Raw genomic sequence first — 24,094 nt, forward strand, 5'->3', positions numbered from 1 at the left:
TGACATGGAGCTTCCTAAGTAGTCCAGTCTGGTCATAAACTCACAATTATCTGCTTCTGACTCCCGAGTGCTAGGATTACAGGCATGTGCCACCAAGCTTGGCAAAAGTCCATATTCTTTACACTTCAGGTTTATGATCATAAAGAAATACCTGTTACAGAACTCTTGCTATAAGAGCTATTATAGTTGAGTACTACCTTTCATTTCCTGGAACTGAAAATGATTCCCCTAAAGATATAAATAGGACTAGGAACAGATCTCAAATAGGGCTGGGAACATATCTATCTCAGTTGGTAAAATGCTTACCTTGTAAGCATGAGCGAGTTTGACCCAGTATGGGAATAATCCCAGTGTTGCGGAGGTGGAGACAGAAGGATCCCTGCAAATTATTGGCCAGCCAGTGTAGCCTAATTAGGGATTCCCTGGCTAACAAAAAGACCTGTCTCAGAGGAGGATGACATTCCTAAGGATGTTTCCTAAAGTTGCTTTGTACTCCCATAAACGTGCATATACACAATTTTTAAAAAGGAAATAAATGCCAAAACATACATTTGTTTGTTGAGATGGCCCTTTCTTTTGCATTAATTTCTGCATTAAAAAGTTTGGTGACATTTTCCTTTTTAAAACAGCTTTATTGAAATGGTATGTACAAACATACTGAATATATAATTCAGTGCTGTGCAGCTCTCAGTTATATACATATCTTCACAATCAATCTCAGAACACCTTATCATACCACAAAGAAGCTTCTTTCTCTTAAACCAGTGGTTCTCAACCTGTGAGTCACAATGTTCCAGGGGGGTCATCTATCAGACATCCTGCAGATCAGATATTTATATTGTGATTCATAACAGTAGCAAAATTAGTTATGAAGTATAAATGAAGTAATTTTAAGGTTGTTGAAAGTCACAACATTAGATGAGGAACTGTTAAAGAGTTGCAGCATTAGGAAGGTTAAGAACCACTGTCTTAAACCATCTTCTCTACTTCCACGTTCCCGAGTCCTACCAAAATAAATAGATAAATACTCTGTTTCTATAGGTTTGCCTGCTTTGCTTACATATCTCGGGGCTTGTTTATACCATAGCATTATTAGTATTTCACTTTAATGATGAATAATATCCCACTGTAGGGATATACCATACTTTAATTCAGTCATTAGTTGATAGGTAGTTGAATTGCTTACATTGTTTTGTCTATTACCAGGAATACAAACACTGCCATGAACATTCATTTCTAAATAGAAAACCTTTATGTGGACTTGGTTCTTTCCTTTATGTGGGGGGGGGGGTACATCCTTTGGAATGAAAGAATTGGGTAATATATCAACTTTAAACTTGGGGAACCACTATGCTGGCTTCTATAGTGACTTCTTAGCAGAGTGTATGAGGGCTCTCATATCTAGAAATTCTTGACATTATTTGTTAGTGCCTGTCACTGTGAATTATCTCCACCACATTGTAGTACATGTCTTTAATCCCAACACTAGGGAGGAAAACAGCTCTCTATGAGTTCAAGTGTTCCTAGTCTACCATATCGATTTCTAGGCAAACCAGGGTGACAGGATGAGACATTGCCTAAAATAGAAAAAGCAAAAAGGAAACCAGACCAACCAAGCAAACAAACATACACCCACAACTCCATCCCCATGTGTAATGAGTAGCATCTCAATTATGGTTTTGATTAGAATTTCCCTGAGGGCTAACCATGTTCAGCAAGTCTCCATGTGCTTATTAACCATTGTGCACTTTCTTTGGAGGTTTGTCTTTTCATCCTTTGCCCCGCCCCCAAGTTGGGTTGTCTTTTTTAAGGATAGGAATATACAAACATAGCTTATCTGATGCCTATGACCACTGTGTCACATTTAGGTTATTACCACCAGGAAATAATCACTCCTGCTGTGAATTTGTTTGGATGACTAATAATTCAAATTCAGTCCTAACACCCCCTACATGGGAGGTAGAATAAAATGGCACAGTATAGGGCTCACTTCCTTAAGACTGCCGTCAATTCAGAGACTACTCCCAAGTTCCATACTGTGTTCTGTGCTTGCATGGCCTCCTCCTGTCTTCCTGTGCATAGGCCATTCCCATATGCACAGCATTAGAAGCCTCTCGGAAGTAGTACATGTTTATTATGTTAGGTAAAATTCATTAAATTACTGAAAATTGGTAACCACACCAATCTTCAGTTTTCTTCACTCTTTAGAAGCTAGAATGTGAATATGAAAGGCCATTAATAATGCCTTGGTCTTTCAGGTGATCAACTACTATGCTGAAGCTATTTAGGTGCCCTTAGAAACTTAGTCTGCCTAACATACAAAAGACAATTGTCTTAGTCAGGGTTTCTATTCCTGCACAAACATCATGACTAAGAAGCAAGTTGGGGAGGAAAGGGTTTATTGAGCTTACACTTCCAAGTTGCAGTTCATCACTAAAGGAAGTCAGGACTGGAACTCAAGCGGGCCTCTCGGAAGTAGTACATGTTTATTATGTTAGGTAAAATTCATTAAATTACTGAAAATTGGTAACCACACCAATCTTCAGTTTTCTTCACTCTTTAGAAGCTAGAATGTGAATATGAAAGGCCATTAATAATGCCTTGGTCTTTCAGGTGATCAACTACTATGCTGAAGCTATTTAGGTGCCCTTAGAAACTTAGTCTGCCTAACATACAAAAGACAATTGTCTTAGTCAGGGTTTCTATTCCTGCACAAACATCATGACTAAGAAGCAAGTTGGGGAGGAAAGGGTTTATTGAGCTTACACTTCCAAGTTGCAGTTCATCACTAAAGGAAGTCAGGACTGGAACTCAAGCGGGTCAGGAAGCAGGAGCTGATGCAGAGGCCATGGAGGGATGTTTCTTACTGGCTTGCTTCCCCTGGCTTGCTCAGCCTGCTCTCTTACAGAACCCAAGAGCACCAGCCCAAAGGTGGAACCACCCACAAGGGGCCCTCCCCACTTGATCACTAACTGAGAAAATGCCCCACAACTGGATCTCATGGAGGCACTTCCCCAACTGAAACTCCTTTCTCTATGATAACTCCAACCTGTGTCAAGTTGACACATGAAACTAGCCAGTACAACAATCTAAGACTTAAAGTTTCAAGGGTTTTAAGTACTATGTTCTAAGAAATGGGGAGAAAGTCAAATACTTTATAATATCAAATTCTACCAAGAAAAAAAACAACAACCAAGAATGCAATCCTAGGATGTACACCAACAAGAATTCTGATACAGCATTCCTGAGGCTGTGAATTAATAACACATATTATAAAGTGCTATGCACACACACAGTGCTATAGGCCATCCATATATTCCACAGAAACACAAGCTTCTGTACACCATTTATACCAGAGACATGTTTAAAATAGTTCAATTGCTCCTAACACACAAAAATAAGCCTACTATAGAAAAGGACTCACACCAAGCAGTGGTGGTGCATACCTTTAATCACAGCACTTGAGAGGAATAGGCAGGCAAATCTCTGAGGTCTCTGATTTTGAGGCCAGTCTGGTCTATACAGTGAGTTCTAAAATAGCCAGAGCTACACAGAGAAACCCTGCTTTGAAGAAGAGGAGAGGGGGAAGTGAGAAGGAGGATGAGGAAGAAGAGGAGGAGGAAGAAGGAGGAGAAAAATGAGGAGGAGGAGGAAGAAGAGAACTCAGACACAAGTAATTATTACATTGTATATCATATAATCTATTGGGTTAAAAAATCTGAGAGACTGAATTATAATGATCAGAGACAAAAAGATTTTTAAAATAAGATGTAATTGTATGTATATCTGTGCACACGTACAGGTATCTACCTGGAGCTGGAGTTAGAGACAGTGCGAGTCACCTGGGATAGGTGCTAGGAAACAAATTTGGGTGTTCTGTAAGAGGAATAAATTGAGTCATTTTGCTAGTCTCAAAAGTGAAATGTAGATCATTATGTAGACACAAAGGGTAATTTTGAGGGGCTGATATTCAGAACAATAAAAGAGAAAAACTGGAAAACAATAATCATTTTTACAAACTATCAACTAAGGTCCATTTAAACTAAGGGGAAGGGGGATGTATCAGTATTGGCAAAATGTGCAGGCTTTGAAATGGGATATCTAAGTTAAGAACACTTGCTAAAGCCAGATCTACATAATCCCAGACACTCAGAAGGCTGGGGGGCAAGAATACTCAAAGTTCAAGGTCTGTCTGGGAATCTTGGTGAGAACGTGTTTTAAAGTCTGTTTTTCAAGACAGAGTCTCTCTGTGTGGCCTTAGATGTCCAGCAATTCCCTCTGCAGACCATGCCGACCTTGAACTCGCTGAGATTTGCCTGCCTCTGCCTCCTGAGTACTGAAAGTAAAGACGAGTGTCACCATCACCTCACAAGTTTCAAAGTTTTAAAGGTTGAAAAGATGGCTCAGTGCTTAAGAGCACTTGCCTCTCTTCGAAAAGAGCAGGGTTTGGGTCTTAGTATCAACATTGAACTCGTAACTGTAACTCCAGTCACAGGGGATCTAACACCCTTTGCCTCTGGCTGCCAAGCACAGGCATGGTTCAGACATACATGCAGGCAAAACACCCTGTATAAAACAGTACATTTTTACTAAATTAAGAAGGCAAATGGGCTGGAGAGATGGCTCAGTGGTTAAGAGCACTGACTGCTCTTCCAGTGGTTCTGAGTTCAATTCCCAGCAACCACTTGGTGGCTCACAACCATCTGGAATGGGATCTGATGTCCTCTTCTGGTGTGTCTAGAGACAGCTACAATGTACTTATATACATAAAATAAATAATTATTTAAAAAAAAAAAAAAAAAAAAGCTGGAGAGATGGCTTAGCGCGTAAGAGCACTGATTGCTCTTCCAAAGGTCATGAGTTCAAATCCCAGCATCCACATGGTGGCTCACAACCATCCATAAAGAGATCTGACACCTACAGTGTACTTACATATAATAAATAAATATTTTTAAAAAAAAAAAATCATTTGAAATGTAAATAAATTATATCGAATAAAAAAAAATTCTTTCTCATAAAAAAAAAATAATGATACAATTAAATGTTCTCTTGTCCAAATGTTAAAAAAAAAAAAAAAAAAAAAAAAAAAAAAAAAGAAGGCAAATAAAAGGGCTAGGGATAGAACTCTTGCCTCTCATGTAAGATTTTATGTTTAATCATTAGCACTAAATCCCGCTTCCAAAAAACAAACACGCCTACTGACATGTTTTATTCCTTTGGGTTCAAAACAGTTACCAGAAAAATCAAAATTCACTCTTTATATACCTATATACCAACCTGATTCTACATGGACACTAAGACTAGAAGAATTACTTAAGATTCATATATAGCAATCCTGGAGAGGCAAAAAAGCAACCCAATTTCTACATAAACAAAACTACAACCCTTCCCTGAATGAATCCATGGAAAATACTTGCTCTATTACATTTTGTACTTGAGTTATAAAAAAAAAAAAGGCATATCCTGAAACAGTTCGTTTACTTTTTGTTGTCGTTGTTTGTTTTTTGAAACAGGATTTCCCTGTGTAACAGCCTTGGCTGTCCTAGAACTCACTCTGCAGACCAAGCTGGCCTCAAACTCACAAAGGTGCACCTGCCTCTGCCTTCTGAGTGCTGAGACTGAGGCGTGCGTGTACCACTGCCGCCCAGCTCCTTTACTGTTTTGGCTAGTCCAGGAAAGCCTCTTTGGAATAACTTTGGTGTGATATGTTCTAGACAAAGCCTGGTAGAGGGCTCACCGCGCAGGAGGGGCTGCTCTACAAGGAGGAGCTTGTTTAAACTGACACCCTGGAAATCCAGGTGCTGTCTGTGCCTATGACACTGGCATAGGAGCGCATGCCAAGACAAGAACAAAATCAGGAAAAAAAAAAAAACCAGAAAAAAAGTGTTGTGTCATTTTTAAATGTATAACTCAAATGAATTCTACAATTATAAGGCATAAAAATGTATTTCAAGGCTTCTATCTAGCAATTTTATATATGCTGCATATTTGCTCAATAATTGATTTACAACCATTCATTTCATAGTAAAGAATCTCAATTATGTAGTGAGAGTAAAGTATTTTCTTTGTGAATGCATCATTTGAGTGGGATGAGGTAAGTCCCCCCTTTCAATCCTGACTCAAGGTAAAAGTATTTGGATTTGCAAAATTTTGAACGCATCAGCTGAAGGGCTAATGCACCAATGAAGGGGGCTTAAAAAGAGAGGATGGGGGTTATAAGGGAGTGTGGCACGGGGGAAGGGGGTGCCCAGGTGGGCCCCTGCCCAAGCACCTCTATCCCCTGAGGAACTACACACACATAGGCATTGTACAGAATAGAGTTTATTCAGGGCAGAAAACAGGAGTTAGAGATGGGGGGGGGGGGGAGAAGAAAATAGAGAAGTGGAGGCCAGCCATGACCACATGGAGAGAGGGGGGGAGATCCCAAGGGGCAGAGAGATAGAGTGGGAAGAGAGAGGGGTGGGGGTGGGGGGTGGTAGGGAGGTGGGAGGAGGAGGGGCAAGTAGCCCCCTTTATAGTGGGCCAGGTCTATGGGGTGGAGCATATCTGGCTGTTGCCAGGTAAATGTGGGGTGGAGCTTAGACAGAATACTAACATCAGCTACTTAGGGTGGTTTATATGGACCAGTGGTCTGGCAGCATGATCTGAAATACAAGCCCCATGTTATCAAAAACGACATATCTGGCCCATTTACGTGTCCGTACAGGATTCCAGTGCTCGGTATCTATCCTGTCTCATCCCTCACCCCTGCCCCGGGTTTTCATAAGTTCCCAAGTTACTTTTATGATCCCATGTTTCATAATCTTGTAATCTAAAGTTTCCTCTCTGTAATATAAAAATCAAAACTCAGCTTGTCAGAAAAGCTCTGATAGTAAGAACTTAGTAAATTGCTCTTCTAGAAGAAGTTGAGGTTCCTGACATGAGCACCAAGTCATGATTTGAGTGTGACCTCTCTAAACTGTAGGTGTTGCCAATGGGACAGTCAATGGGAGTAAGGTTTAAGAGATGATAAGGCAGTCTGTCTAGTATGATTAGATGATAAGATAGTTTTCAAAGGATCAAGGTGCCTGTTCCCAAGCCTGACCCAAGTTTGGATCTCTACCATACACAGATGTACATTTATAATTCTGTACATAGACAGGCAAATCCCTGAAGCTAACTGGCCAGCGAGTTTAGCTGGATCAGTAACTTCAGGATCAGTGAGTCCTTCAATCAAAGAGTAAGGTGGACAGTGACTGAGAAAGGCACTCGATGCAGACCTTTGATGTCCATTTATAGCTGTATACACGGCAGCACACAACACATACATATATGTGGCATACATACACATTCACGTAAGTCTCACAGAGATTAACGTTCATCTACAAAGGACAGCAGCTTTTTCCTCATACTAACTGCCCTCAAAAGTAACTGCTAATAGCAACTATCCATAAGTATTACCTTTGAGAATGTTCAAAAAAAGCTTTTTGGTGTGCTTTAGGAATTCCGTTGGATGATACAAGCTGAGAAACCATATTAGAAAAGTAAGATAAGCTTTATTTTGCTTACATTGCACCTCACTCAAAATAAAATAAGGTGGACAGAATAAGCTGCACCACACTCTTCTGGGCCCCCTGTCCCTACTACAGTGGAAAAAGAAAGCTGAGGATAGATTCTAAATTCAGAGCCTCTGGCCTCGGATACTTCTTTTAGAAGGTCTCAGACCATGGGAAACACCCAGGGTGGAAGGGGCAGACCATCTACAATCCAAATGAGGATGGTGAAGGTCATAGAAGGTCACAGAGCTGAGCACTTCGGCCATGGAGATGCAGCACCAGAAAGGCTTTCCTCCACGTAAACTGATTTATCTCCAGTGTGGTCATGTTATGTAAAATGTGTTTGTAATTTATATACCTTCGTCTTTTGTTTGCCATGGACTGCTAGAAAAATGGAAGATTTTTTTTAAAAAACATATATATATAATCTTTTTTGCTTAGCTGGCAGTAGTATCATCTTCAGTGAGAATGGCTGTGTTAGAGGAAAGACAGCTTGTTAAACAGGTTGAGTACAAAGGAAAAGTTAAGTATTTCAAACTAAATACCATTCACATTAGGAACTAAAAGTACAGAATATAGAAAACCTGACAAAAACCATACTTAGTGGTAAGTATAAAATATTAGCAAAAGAAACTAAAACTTACTCAAATATGTAAGCTAAAAAAGTATAAATATTGTGCTATCCCTACTGATCTTAGAGCTCTTTAACTTTTGTGAAATTTATTTTGATACCAAATGATGAAGCAAATACTTTTCTACCAATTTTATAAGACTATTCTTTGAGTAAAACTAACATTTTTAAAAGCCCATAGATGTCTGTTTCTAAAGTCAATTTCTGTAAGTAACACTAATTTCTACCAGTCTGGCTAGAGAAAAATAATTTCTATTTGTAGAAAAACATTTTTTGTCTATGTATAAATAAGACTTTCTTTTCCTGAAATGGGGTACCATCAATATTTCAGATTAAATTATTCAAGAAATACAATATGAGAGCAAATTCTTATAAATTCTAAGGAAAACATTTAATTATTTTGGTCATATAAATCAAGACAAGTCCTTCTCAGCAAAATTAGGAGGATATTCAAAGTCATTGGGGGCTTCTGGAGAACCCGAAGTTTGGGTTGGAGAAGACTGCAGCTCAGTAATGGAGCCCTGGATATTCACACCAAAGCATGTCAGTGCTGAAGCTAGTAGGACTTGTTCAAAGTTGTATATTAAAGGATGAGAAAAATTTGAGTCATAGTTCAAATGTTCTTTGTATTATAACTACCAATACAGCTTTTAATTATTATTTTACTTACACTTAGTGGTTTATACTGTTTCTTTCATGAGGATTTTTTCATTTTTCTAAAAGTTTGCTATTCTGTTTAAAATTAGCAATTATCTTCCTTTGTTAAGTTACAGGTGTAAGCAATTATATTCCCTTCCTTTTTTTCCTTCTTTTGAAATTTCTGATCCATTCCAGACTTAACAATGAAAACAAGGTCCTATTCTTTTCCCCCAAAAGCAGGTAACAAACCACCAACATAAGCAAATAAATAAATAAATAGGTAGGTAGGTAGGTAGATAGATAGATAGATAGATAGATAGATAGATAGATAGATAGATAGATAGATAGATAGATAGATAGTCATTTTCTATTTTGACTGCTGATAGAGCAGGCTTGTAACCACTTAGACTTCAGGGGCAGTTCTCTTGGTAATCTAGAAAAGACATCTTCCCTGATTTGAAAGGGAACCTAGAGAATATTCTTCCTGCTTTATCTGTTTTAAGCATGTGCAGCTATTACTCATCGATGGCATGCTGTCAGAACAAGGCTTGGATCCTAAATTCTGCACTGTCATTAAGACTAAACATATTGCTTTGGAATAAATTATTTAACAAGTATGTTTAAGGTCATGAATTTGATCCCTAACACTTGACTATCAACAAATTATACATGCAATAAGCTTCCACATAATCAAACACCTTCAAATTACTTTAGTTATATATCCTCATGGAAATGATATGAATAAATGCTTCTTAAATTCTAGCTTTTATTTATAATAAACTGGTTTAGAAAGAAAAGACACTACTAGCTGTCTATAAAATGTTTAATTTCAGGATCTGATAAGAGAAATTTATAAAATTATAAGTAGAAACAAATCCGAGCTTACACCCATCTTAAACTGTAAAGTTGGGCTGGGGAGATGCTCAGTCAGTAAAATGCCTTATTTGAGTTCAGATCCCCTGCAGCTATACAGAAACTAGGGGCGGAGGCAAGCATCTGCAATCCCAGTCAGGTCTGGGTAGAGACAGGCAAATATCTAGATTAACCCTGCCTCAAAAAAAACAAAAAACAAAGAACAAAAAAAGGCGAAGCCCAGCTTGAGGAGACATCCAATGTCTACATTTCACCTCCACAAGCAGAGACACACGTACATATACCACATATGCACTTCCATAACATAACTTTTAAAAACATGAAATCTGAATTTCAACGAGTATTATTCTTCAACACTTACCCCTGTTATTAATTAGAAGTTTGTGATCGTTTCCCTCAAAGAAGGCCCACTGATATTTCTTATGGTGCTAATGATGTCCAAAAACAAGATTAGACTCAACTATTTTTTCTGTTTAAGGTGTCTTGATTAAATAAGAGAAACAATGGCAGCTACAAGCTTTGTGAAGATGAAGAAATTAGCCATGGCAATTAGACTATTCTATTTTAGTCAAACATCTAAAACCAAACAAAATAGCGTATATTGGTCTCCCTTCTGCTCACACATCTACACCCTACAACTATTTTCTGTGCTAGGAAAAGTAGACTTGCTAAGACAGCCTAATTAGGCAAAGTGAGTCATGCACTTCACTAAGATAAATACACCCTGAATTAGGTGCATTCTTCTCCAACCAAACATAAATAAGAAGCCATTTACTTAGAAAAGGTCCAGGAAAAAAAGTTCTGATAGTAGTCTCTAGATCACTATGTTCTTAGAAATCAACCATTTTAGTCAAAAATGTAAACCTAGTCAGAAAACCAGAATTTTTAAAAAAGGTAAACTTTTAAGTGTCTACCAACATTAAGTGGTCACACTTAGTCAATGAAAGTAAAAAATAAATATAAATACAAATGTTGAAGATGTACTTGTAATACATGCTTTCTTATAATTAAAAAAAAAATCTAGAACATCTAGGTGTTGTTATAGCAGCTTTGAGTCATTAAGACTTTTCATCCATCATTAGCTCAGAGAAATATTTCTTTCCAGAAAATACTTATAAATTAATGAAATTATTTTGTCTTATTAAATTATATTCTTTAAAGCCGGGCGATGGTGGCACACGCCTTTAATTCCAGCACTTGGGAGGCAGAGACAGGCAGATTTCTGAGTTCGAGGCCAGCCTGGTTTACAGAGTGAGTTCCAGGACAGCCAGGGCTACACAGAGAACCCCAGTCTCGAAAAAACAAAGCAAAACAAAAACAAACAAACAAACAAACAAAATATATATAATAATCTTTAAGCAAGTTAGTAAGTTAAAAAAGATCAGCTATGGCTATAAAACACGACCCTATTTTAGAATAAACAATCCTATACAGAGGAGAGAGCAAGCAAGAGAGAATTATCTCCATACCACACCCCCCCAGAATTATCTACACACACAGAGAGAATTATCTCCATACCACCACACACACACACACACACACAATTATCTCCATACCAACACACACACATGCATGCACGCATGCACCCTCTTCTATACTTCCCAGCACGTTAGCTTTGAATATTACATCTACTATATTCTTAAGTACAAAAAGTTTTCAATTAGTCCTTGTAATTGAGTCTGATCAGAAATCAAGAGTCTTGGTGTCTACCTATCACACAAATGTGACACACAAAAATGGAAAGACTATTTGAGAAGAGGAAGGGATGGGAAGAATAGGAAAGAGTAATGGAGATCCAGGATTTACTTGAACAAAATGTCATTAATGAAGCCCATCTTTCTGTATAGTAGATACACACCAATACCAACTCTTTGTAAAACTCTCACCACAGTTATGTATAGAAATCCTATCTGCTCTCATAATCAAGTTAGGTACATTTTAACATTATAGAAATCTTTTCTGTCAAGTTTTAAAAGAACCCTTATACCTAAAAAAAATTATGAAATGTCTTATTTGCAATTTACTGTCAAAATGTGGTTGAGCAAAAGAAAAATGTGTATATGTGCGCTCACGTCCCACTCCAAATGAGAGTAAATAACAAAACGCTATCAATACTGAACCAGTGCAAGAGTATAATGGTCTTTAGAGTATGTTTGAAATTTTAAAGCAAATAGTTCAGAGAACACAAATCTTTCAACCTGCTTCCAGGAGTTCTGGGTTTTCAGACAGTTTTATATGTGTGTGTATGACATAGACATATAAATATATGACATATACATTGTAGACACAGAGCACAAGCGTGCACACACCACACACCACAACACACACACACACACACACACACACACACACACACACACACACACACAGTTTTCCCCTTTGGTCTCAAGCAAGAGTCTCCTGCCTTTTCTAAAAAAAACAACTGTGGCAGAATTATGCTTTTAAACAAAACCAGCAACAAAACAAAAGCAGATGTTTAAACAAAAAATATGCTTTCAAACCAAAACATAAAAAGCTACCAAACAAAATCACAATACTAGGAAAGGTTTTTTTGTTGTTGTTGTTTTTTGTTTTTCAAAGTAGGTTAAAAAAGGTGTAAAAGAATCAATTGCTTTACCTGAAAGTTAACATCTTCTTTCTTAAATATTAGTGCTCGAACTTCATCTGGATCACCATTAAATATAGCTTGCACCAGTGATGGCTAAAAAGTAAAATAAAGTAAATAAATATATAAAATAAAAGAAACAAAACATCAATCATATCATTAAGTATAGATTTAAAGATATTTTTGCATGACTTCCAAATCTAATCTTTTTTTTCTTCCATGTAGCCATATTTTTGAGGGGTAGGGAATATGAATTATATATTTCATACAGCCTAATCAAAGTATAGGGTTCATCCTGGGTGGGAGTAATAAAAAAGCCTACCTAATAAATCTATTCAAATGTAATTTGACCAAACTAAGTAATATACTCATTTTATTTCTTAAGTAAAAGCCTTTTGCTTCTAAATGATGAAAAGACATGAATATAAGTCTGATAATTCAAATCTATTTATGGAATAAAACCAGTCAAATAAGCAATTCCTAGCGCAGTGAGAGCTATGAAGGAGATTTTAAGAAGGTCCATTCAGGTCATGATAATCACATGCATGTGTTTTTTTTTTTTTTTTCTATCTATATAATGATAGAAATCCCAGAGAGGAAAAGCGGGCAACTGATAAAAATAGCTACTATTCAAAGACCAAACCTAGCAGACATCTGAATGACACGAGAAGACAAGCATATGTATGTCTAAACCTCATTTCCTCATCTATAGCATCGCCTCTGAAGGTCTCATGTTATACCACTCAAATGAGGTCTTAGCTGACAACAGTGTTAAAAATAAGATTAAGGATATAGCATGATTCTTCTTAATATAAAGTCTTGTATGCAAATAGGTAAAATTCTTTACATATAAAGCTATTCTTGATGTTGCTGGTAGCAGTCAACTTTTTGAAAACTATGCAGAGTCCCTGATTCTTATCAAACTTGTTCTAAAACCAAATGAAAACAAGAGCATATTTATTTCACAACTATTTCACTATTTTTTAATTTATTTTCAAGAGCCCATAAGAAGATGAACAGATAATAAAATTAAAAGTAGAACCTAAGCATTTGAAAAAGAAAAATTCAGAAATGTGCTAATTTTACACGCAAATAATACTGCATCATACAGACCCACATACTGCCTGGAGTATGAAACCAGCAATACTAATGAAACTAGTAAACACTAAGTCAGTGTGTGCTTACAAAGTTACAGTTACATGGATAAACAACAGAAACTCTCATAGCTTACCAACACATTTCCAGAAGGTGGAGATTGTAGACATTTACTTTCCTGGGGCAACTTAGAAATGAATACAGGAGAATCATCTTCTACCTCCTCCAAAACAACAATACACACTCGACTCATTCGCTCTTTTAAAACATTAAACTCCAAGCTATGTGATAAAAGTCACAGTGGGAAGAGCACAAGCAGTTTTTCCTCTTCTGTATACCACTTATAAACATTCTCTGAACAGTGCAGCTGGTTTTATAGTTAGTAGTATTAAAGAAACTTAAGTTTAAAATTACAATACATAACTTCCTAAAAATAAAAACCTACTTCTTTCTGCAGGTTTCTATAATCTATAAAAAAGGTTCACATCAATGTGTCAATAATTAAAACTCAGTCTAGGACTATTCTTTTAAAAATATTTTTCTTCCACCAAAATAAGTTACATTGAGCTCTGAAATTTACTTGTACAAAACAATCACTGTTTTGGGTGACACGCCACCACACCATAAAGAATGAAATGAGAAACAACTGCTGTGACAGAGGTGCCCGCGGATATTCCCACTCTTGTCTGCAAGGTCATATAGTTACCAGAAGGCCGGGTAGGCTGTAGCTGAAAATTAAAACCAGAATCTCACTATTCTGTTTCCACTTCTAACTGGTCTTCATTTCTTCAGCTTCACTGACTTTACAGATAGTATACAGGGAACAAACAAAAATACATAAAATTTAGCCTAAATCCTGAAAACGAAGCTCAGACGTTGACAGCTGTGTTTAGGAGGAGGAGGAGGAGGAGGAGGAGGAGACAGCAGGAGACGGCAGGAGACAAACCAGGCTGCAGCACGGGAACGTGAGGAGTCAGGTCACAACAGACAATAGGACCCCTGGTACGCGAGAGAGAATACAAGCTGACTAATCCAGACTTCCCAATACCAGGCGAGACAGAGCCAGCTTTATCCCATCAGTAGCAGGCAGGGCAAAGCTTGCATTCTTTCTCCATCAGGCAGTTGTTTCTAGCAGCCCAGCAAAGGCACAGGCACCAGGCAGAAATGGTGTCAGTGGAGAATCTTAATAGAACAAGCAGACGGCAAAAGGATCTGAAGACCTTTGAGCTCCAATTACTGCTTCAGGGTTTTCATTTTAAAACGAGAAGGGAAAAAAGTAGTTTATCACAGTAGTATTTCCTTTGATCGCTACATGAATATAGCTTCCATTAAACAGTCTTCATTCAGAGGAGAAAACAGCAGACTGTGCATCTTCTCAGAGCCAACTACTTTATTCAGTCATCTGCCTCTGTGCCAATATAGTTTCCTTCCCTGGTGAAAACCGCTACAGTTATCCTTCAGTTGATTTCAAATGTTTTCCTGTCCCTCAGATGATCTTGCAAAATGCCGCTGATATCCTCAAACGAACAAACCCTTGAGAAACAGCTCCACGACCTCAGGATCGGTCCTGCAGAAGCATTTCAACCAAGCAACAGCCCGGAGAGCAAGGACTGCAGACCCGCAGGATGAAATGCCTAGTAATGCTCACATGTTACACTTACCAGAGAGCTCAGCGACTGCTCAGGATGTAACTTCCTCTAGCAGGAGAAAAAAATAGTACATTTGGACAGCCTTCACAATTAGAAGGTTCATGCCAGTTCTGTGACTAATCCAGATCAAGCTGAAAAATTCTATAACTGAAAAATAAGTGCGCTTTTAACATTTTCCACTAAAAGCCACAAGGAAATCTGGTGTACTGCCTCTGCTGACTAACACTGGTTTTAGCAAGTAAACAATTCCAAACAGCTTAACTGCTTTTGTATGCGACAGTATAGCAAATGTTTAGCTCCATGGCAGCAGCTGCAGTAAGAGTGCCTGTAGTGAACTCATAAAAGAGATCTCAAGAGAACAGGCAATATTCTTCAAGACTAAAAACCGGGAGCCTACGTTAAGGTGGGCAACTCTTGCTTCTGCCAAGACCTTTCTTTCTCTTCTTCTACCTCTCCCTCCTCCCTCTCCTCCTTTGGATGTGTGTTATTTTCTAGAATGAAAAGAGGCTTAAAGAAAACAAATGCAAGCCTTGCTATGTCTTCTAAGTTAAAGAAATCAATCATTTATTGACTCATACTTTCTTAAAGAAAAAATTTAAACTTTATCAAGGAAGAAATCTTAGTGTTAAAATTTTATGAATCTTTGAATTTTCACTGCAGAAATTCAACAATACCTTTATATATGAATATATTCTAAAGCATTAAAAACCCCATTAAGCAGCTGCATAAAACACCGTTTAAAGTTCTTGTCCTGAATTACCAACATGTTAAAAAAGCACAGAATCTTACAAAGAAAACAAACAAATAACTCCTCCTTCCTAATAAAATGAATTTCCAAACGCTACAATTAAGTGTGAAAACCAGCCATTTGGGGCTGGTGCTGCAGCACTTGTCTGGCATGCACCAGGCCATGGGTTTAATCCTAACACTGCAAACAACACCACCCAGATCACTTTGGAGTTGGTTTTCACTCACTACCTTTCTCATTTTGCCCAAACTAAGACTATTTGCCAGGGTAGGGAAGATACCCAAGGCCCCCACCCCCACCCCACCCCACTCAAGAGAAGGAGAGAGGGGAATGGGGGAAGAACTGTGGAAAGGGTTGATTGGGAAGGGGCAGTGAGCAGAATGTAAAGTGAATACATTTTAAAAAATTATATAAATAAAAGAATATTTTCCAATTACAAAGAAATATTCTGCCTCAACTTGATCATTCTGTATTCTTGCAAGTGACTTTATGCTATTTTTGAGTATTTAAGATATCCTGGCAGTTATACATCCTCACTTTAAATCTTCTACAGTCTTGTTTTATAATGGAAAAAAGAATACAGAAATTAAGCCTGGTCATCTAAATGACTAAAATGCCTAATGCAAAACCATATATTTCTATCAGCACTAAGATTTCTAACTTTAATTCTATGTTGTAAAAATGATCAATAAAGAAAACCTATAATGACTGCTGAAAGTTTAGGTAACAAGAGAGTATTATCTATTTGTGAATAAGCTCTTCATGTATTCCTGGCTGTCCTGGAACTGGATTTGTAGACTAGGCTGCCCTGGGAACTCGGAGATACATCTGTGTGCTTGAGAGTAAAAGCATTCACCACCAAGCCAGTGTGAATAAGTGATTTTTGAATGAGCATTTCAATGTTATTCTTTGTTTATGCTAATTTACTTATTAAATCAAAAAGAGAAAAAAAAACCACTTAATATAGGTAAGAATGCCAGAAATTATAAAGAAAAACTACTGAGAATTATAAAACATTCATCTAAGAAAGAAACAACATGGGTTCTTGCTATGTTGCTCAGGCTGGCCTAGAATTTCTGCAGTGAACAGATCCGCCTGCTTCAACCTCCCTATAGATGGGACTCTAGATGCCACCGTGTCTGCTTCTAGTGGTTATTTAAAATATATAAAATGCTTTTAAGACAAATATGCAAATATTGTAACATAAATGATGTTATTCATCTCCATAGACTTATATCGAATATATCATCGTAATACTTGAAACATAAATGAAATTATAGTACTATCCTGTTGTCCATTTTCAGGTTTTTTCTCCAAAATAGAACCTCTTTTCATAGGAGTAATTTTAACTTGTTCTAAAGTATCTAGTGTGTAAATTCTTCTACTTTGACTAAAGATGTCACAACTTATTGGCTTTTTTTGGGGGGGGGGAGGAGTCTGAGCCCAATTACTTACATTTTCCCAATTATTCTATACATAAAATTTATTCTATAAAAATGTAAAGCTTAACTTAAAGCACCCAATCTCAGTATCTACACCCATGATTGGAAAACAAAGTACTGACACATCAGCACTATACAAATATAGAAAATTTCATAAAGGATGGCAAGACCTGGACAATTCTACTAAAAGTCTAATATACACTGTAGTCTTCTAAAAATATACATAAAACCATCCTGAACAAGAATATTTATTTTAAAAATATATACCAAAAATATCATAGCACTAACAGAACAAATAGTGTCTTATTTCCTCTATGCGTAATATATCTAATAATTAGAAAATACATGTGTATAAAATCTTCATCTTCTAAGATGTTATATAAAATATAACAGGGTGCTATATCATAAGTAGGAATAAGCAGTGTAAGAACACAAGATACTAAAAGGCAACATATACCAGAGGCTTAAATATGAAATAAAAACCACACATTCTTGAGAAAGTAAACAGCATACAACAAATTCATCAACTCTAACTGGCATGTATGATACCTTCCAATTGCCCAGCCTCTTAAAAAGAAGAAAAAAAGGTGTGTGTGTGGGGGGGTAATGCATGCTTCATAAAGCTTTCCACAAGCCTCACTGATATTTTGTTTGATCTTAATGAAATGTTCTCTCTCAAAGAAACCAATAACAACTAGGTGGTATCAGAATTCATTCTTACATCTGGAGGAAAAGTTTAAAAACTTAAAAATATCACTTGTATTGCATGAATAAGCTACTCATTCATGAGTAAGCTACTTATTAGACAAGATCTAATAGAAATACAAAGATATCTACATGAGTAATTTAAATGTTCTTATATAGTCAATCACATTTAAAAAAATTAAGCAAAACTGGTAAAATTAAAAAATGTGCCCTAAACAATATGCAGAAACCCAGTCAGACATTATGTGGAGAGAGGATCTAAAATAAATGAAAGGTCTCTACCACTACCTTCTACTCAGAGCTCAGAGAATCCTTCGGAAGAAGAAGCAGAAAGATTATGAAAGTCAGAGGAGCTAGAGGACCCCAGAAGAACAAGGCCTCTAGATCATCCAAGCGAGCTCACAGACTGAGCTGAAGCAGCAGGCACAGGGCCTGCAAGGCTCTGCACCAGGCCCTCTGTGCATAAGTTATAGCTACTGGCTTAGTGTTTTCCTGGGACTCCTGACAGAACTCTAACTCTTGTGCCCGCCCTTGGGACTCTTCTTCCTGATGGGTTGCTGTGTCCAACTCTGATATGGTAGTTTTTGCTTCATCATAGTTTATTTCATTTTGTCATGCTTGGTTGTTATCTCTTAGAAGACTACTCTTTTCTAATGAGAAACAGAAACAGAGTGGATCCAGAGGGGAGGGAAGGTACACTCTTCTAATCCAGGACTTGGGGAATCAGCCTGGAGTATAGAGCTAGACCTTGTCCAAAATCAAAGCAATAACTTGCAAACACAACAAATGTTAGGCGTATGAGAACACAGCACCCTTATTATATACTTCTGATGGTAATGTAAATGAATCCAGCCACTATGGAAATCAACATAGTGGTTCCTCAGAAAATTAAAAATAGAACCATATGAACCATAGTATATACCCAAAGGAGTCAAAGTCAGCATGTAACACAGACACTACATATCCATCACTATCATAGTACTAACATAGCCATGCTATAGAATGAGCTCAGGTGCCCCATTCAACAGTTAAAAGGGGTATTAACTGATGAATTAGGATCACGAGGATGCAGAAAGGAGGATGGTTTTCATAGCATATATCAATAGGAAACATTTGAAAATAAAATTTTCATTGTATGTGACCAAAATAATTAAGGAATAATTTTTCCTATTTCATATTAACAAATATATTGTTTTCTTATACTTGACATTTTTCTTGTCAGGAGCATTTATACAATGTTTTGTTTCAGTCTGTTTTTCTCCAGCTTTAAAGAGACAAAACTCTAGAACCCTCATTATATTGGTGTGTTGTGAATAAATTGGTGGGAAAATTAACCCTGGAAGAAAATGAGAAGTTTTAACTTTTCTATGTAACGTGTAGCTTGCTATTTGTTGCCTAATTAGCCAACCATCGCTGACCCTCCCTTCTTACAGACTACCTTCAGTTTTGTTTGGATGCTACTTCTATATTCCACACGACTTGGAGAAATCTTGAATAGTGTAAGGTGATCATGGTGATTCTATTCTACCTAGTAAGTGACTCATTTGGGAAATGACATGCTCTGAGCCAGCTTGCTCTGTCACATGCCAAGGAGAGTCAGCTGTAGTGCTTCTAGGAAAATCACTCTCTTTTTTTAACCTAAAAAGGGAGAGAGAGAGAAATGCCCCCTCCTACTGGACAATAGCATGTTTGATGATGTTGTGACGTCTGCTGAGTATCTTATGACTGGAGTTAGCCTAGAGTCCATACTAAGTCTGACTGAGAGAAAAGCAGAAAAGAAAAAGTGAGCGACTTCCTATGGTCACAACACTGAGTGACTAAAGCACTCAACCTTTTAAAGCACAATATTTCAATTACTGCTACTGTGATAAGTCCCTTTACTATTTAATCCAGCTTCTATTTCAAATATAAAGTATTTTCAGTTTAAAATAGTCCACATATTAAAGAACAAATAATACGCTATTATAAATGAAAGAGCCATTAAAGTATAATGATTAAACTTATATTGACTAAAAAGCTTTTGGGTATGCCTGTGATGCTGGATATTATGAATATGTCGACAAAACAATAAAAATTGCAGAATGGTTGTTGGCTAAGAATGGAGTAGTCATAGATTCTAATATGATATCTCCTTTGTTTTTAAGAAGTTTGGAACAAGCTATAACTAATGGAATTAACAATTATAAGCATATTAAAGTCATAAAAATGTATTTAAAAACTTTATATCACAAACACACCAGAAAAATAATTTCCTGCTTTAACCATAAATTCGATATGTAGAAGTACAGCATTATTTGATAAAGAGAACTAAAGAATAAGAAAAATGTTCTAAACTATCTGAGTCATTACTTGAATTTTAAAATAGTATGCTCAGTATGTCTCCACCCTGTTACAGCTCAAAAAGACATGAATCATTTTCTTAGTATTTTCCAAATGCTACTTTAGAACGGAAGTGATATATACAGTTTCAAACTGTGTGTGGAATAACTAGCATACACATAAGCTACAGATCTTTCTGTACCAGAGGAAATTCTTCGGGTATTTTGTGTAATTATTGCTTTAAAAAGTAAACACTGGGTAACCATAGCAACTTGTTTTTAAATTGCAAACTGTTCTTCTCAACTTCTGAAGTACAGTAACGTAATACTACATTTACCTAGGTATTTTCAAATTATAGAAACCAGTATGAATTGTAAATAATTCTTCTTCAGTCTTTTTAAAGAATTTAATGTGTATTCCTGAGTCCTGCATGTATGTGTATACCATGTGAGTGCCTGTTGCTCATGGAAAACAGAAAAAGGACATGGGGTTCCCTGGAAATGGAGTTACAGGCAGCTGTGAGCTGCCATGTGGGTGATAAGAAGTTAACCCAGATCTGCTGTAAGAGTGCTAAGTCTCTTAACCAACGAGCCATCTCTTCAGTGTTATTTAGTCTTTTTTTAAGAGGCAGAATTTAGCCTGTTTAGAATAACCTCACACTCAGCTAGGTATTGTGATGCATGTCTATGATCCCACTTAAGAGACAGAAGCAGGAAGAAAATGAACTCAAGGCCAGCTTGGGCTACATAACAAGACAGCAAAACAAAACAATAAGACAAAAAACTAGTATCAAAGGTGAGATTTAAGAGTAACAATACATTAAGGAAATAAAAGATCCTCTAATTGACACTGGCTTCAAGTAGCTTGGCTTACTTTCAATCTACTTCTTGAGACATGAAGAAATAAATTTACTTTTCAAAATATAGTAGTAGTGTATACATATTAGAACAGTTTTCCCTTTCATTTCCTTTACTTTTGGCATACTAGGCATATTCTAAAAGACTCTATTTGCTATTTAGCCTTATTAAAAACATTTTGCTTATACTCTAATGAAAAGAAATAAAGGCAGACTTTATTAAAGCATTCATTTAGATTCTGAATAAGACCATAAAGTTCTTATGCATAACTCTTCCATTTATACTACCCTAAAAAGGACATTTTACCTTCTGTTGTTAAAACAGAATACTCAGTTTCCCTAAGCTCACGCTTCTCTAGAGGTCTTCTCTATTGTTGGCTATTGCTTTGTTCCCATTCAGTGTTAGCTCCAGAATACCTGTTTTTGTGTTGAGAGGAAAGACTGGCAATGACAGCATTCTTTTAGTCCTTCCCTTCCGTCTGCAAATGTTACCAATATACTTGCCTATAGCATATGCCATCTAATTGGGTGACCTTTCTGTTTCTCATTGTTGCACCTGTCAGATATCACTTGGATGACATCTGGATATCGCTTGGTTCATCTGGATATTTGTCTCAGAGCCAGACAGAAGGCTCAGTGGGTAAAGATACTTGATAGCAAGCTGGCAACCTAAGCCTGATCCCCAGAACCCATGTGAGGGGAGGAGAGGACCAACGCCCACAAGTTTTCTTTGACCTCTATGAGGTGTAATACACACACACACACACACACACACACACACACACAATCAAAACAACTTCCATTACTACCCTGTCTTAAGTTTCATATATGCCCCTTGTTGCACTTAAAATACAACATGACATTCTATACAGCTCTGCCTTTGTATATGTGCTGTCCCCTCGGCTAGAATGCTTCCTGGCGATCTCTCTATCTACAGAATATACAATTGGACTATACAAAATGAGGTAGATAATTAGTTAGAAGCTAAGACATGAAGGGCCATAAGTGCCATATTATAGCAAAAACATTTTAATCTGCAAAATGATTAAGTACATATTTAAAACCAAATTGAAAAGTGAAAACCAAATTAAAACATAAAAAAAAAACAAAAAAACCCTCACTGTGGACATAAAATAAAAGGTAACCTAAAATCAAACTGCCACTATAGCAGAGTAAGCTACTGTAGAATTCTAAGCCAGAAATCGTTAGACAGTGAAAGATGGAAACTTAGAACAAGTTTTCTAGAGGAAAAAACAAACAAAAACCTGCCTACAGCTATCAATAACAATAAATACACCTTTAAACTTTTTAGCTAGCATTTCTACTTGCTAAAATGTTGACTTGACATAAATCAATAATACAAAACTTACAGAGCACGCATAGGAAGATCTTACGGAGCATCAGTTAGAATATGAAAACCACCTTAGTGCAGAATCAAAGAATGACTTAAAATATAACATATGCCACTAATACACATGTATTTGATATTTAAAATCCCCTCTGCCCCTGCAGTGCTGAAGAACTCCAAGAGCCTTACAGAGGCTAAGGAAGTACTCTATCCACTGAGCTATATATTTGCTCCTTTGTAGGGATTTCTAAAAACACAACACAATACTTATAAATGTTACATGGAAGAGAGAGAGAGAGAGAGAGAGAGAGAGAGAGAGAGAGAGAGAGAGAGAGAGAGAGAGAGAGAGAGAGAGAAAATATCCATACAGAGGCAGAGAGAGAATGTGTAAGATAGTCTTAGTTACTACAGAAAGTTTGAGTAGGGATTGAACTCAGGTCTTCCACATGTTAGGTAAGTGTTCTACCACTGACCTAGACTCCCAAGCCCAGGAGCAGGTGGTGTGTGTGTGTGTGTGTGTTTCTTATATTAGCTTTTGATGTTTTTAAAAAGCAACAACAGATCAATTAAGCCATAGCAGGATTATGGCTTATCTATTCTCACCTTCACAGCTCACATATTTACTTCTGAGTAACAATACTCCTTAAAGCCATGACTCTCATTTTCTGAACTGAAATATCATCCTATAACTAAGAAAAGTAAGGCCCAGAAAGGTTAACTGACAACAGTTCCCATTACCAAAACTTAAAGACTGCTTATATTAAGACTCACTGCTAAAAAGTAACCCAACAAGCCAAAGCCCTTCATCTATTCTACTGTGATGCTCTAAACAAGTGGTTTTCAACCTGTGGGTAGCAACCCCTTTGGGCCAACCGACCCTTTTGCAGGGACTGCATGTCAGATATCCTGCATACCAGATATTTACATTACAATTCATAACACAAGGAAAATGATAGTTATGAAGTAGCAATGAAATAATTTTATGATTGGAGGTTACCACATGAGGAACTATACTAAAGGTAGCATTATGAAGGCTGAGAACCATTCTTCTACATTTACTGGGTTATAAAACCTTCCAAGTTTATTCCTTAAAAACTATCAAATAGTTCTAGAAACCTGGCCCAGAGGCAAACTGCTCTTGCAAAATACCCAAGTTCTGCTCCCAACACCAATCATGGGAGCTCACGGATGCCTGTCTCCAGCTCTGGTGGATCTGAGACCTCTGAGAGCACCTGCATTCACGTGACCACAAACACACACTCTCTCAGATAATCTGAGCAGATTCCAAGATGGGCAGGTAGTCTTTTATGCTTGCTTTCTTCTCTGAACTACAACCTTGTTCTTGACACCAAACTACTCAACTCATTCAAATAAGAAATGTCAATAAACCATCTGGTACCTTTAAAAGCAGAATATAAATATAGTATTTATTAAAACGTTTTTTGTTGTTGTTGTTTTTTCCCGAGACAGGGTTTTTCTGTATAGCCCTGGCTGTCCTGGAACTCACTCTATAGACCAGGCTGGCCTCGAACTCAGAAATCCGCCTGCCTCTACTTCCCAAATGCTGGGATTAAAGGCGTGCGCCGCCGCCGCCGCCGCCGCCGCCGCCACCACCACCACCTGGTAAAAGTTTTTGTCATAAAGGTATA

At 37.2% G+C, this 24,094-nt stretch overlaps 1 protein-coding gene across 7 annotated transcripts in view; it reads right to left on the bottom strand.

The window, feature by feature from the left end:
* Ankrd28 (ankyrin repeat domain 28) overlaps window positions 1–24,094 on the bottom strand; it is a 133,985-nt gene that overhangs the window by 71,844 nt on the left and 38,047 nt on the right. For 2 of the 7 annotated variants that reach the window (XM_052190099.1, XM_052190097.1), the window contains exon 2: window positions 12,296–12,379. In XM_052190099.1, coding sequence (XP_052046059.1) covers window positions 12,296–12,309 — 14 coding nt within the window. In that variant the 5' untranslated portion in view covers window positions 12,310–12,379. Of the gene's footprint in view, window positions 1–12,295; window positions 12,380–13,514; window positions 14,876–15,039; window positions 15,060–24,094 lie in introns of those variants that run through there. The other 5 variants (XM_052190098.1, XM_052190101.1, XM_052190100.1 and 2 more) reach the window with 5 other exon arrangements.

This window comes from Apodemus sylvaticus, chromosome 8 (genome assembly GCF_947179515.1).
Source record: "Apodemus sylvaticus chromosome 8, mApoSyl1.1, whole genome shotgun sequence".
Classification (NCBI taxonomy): Eukaryota; Metazoa; Chordata; class Mammalia; order Rodentia; family Muridae; genus Apodemus; species Apodemus sylvaticus.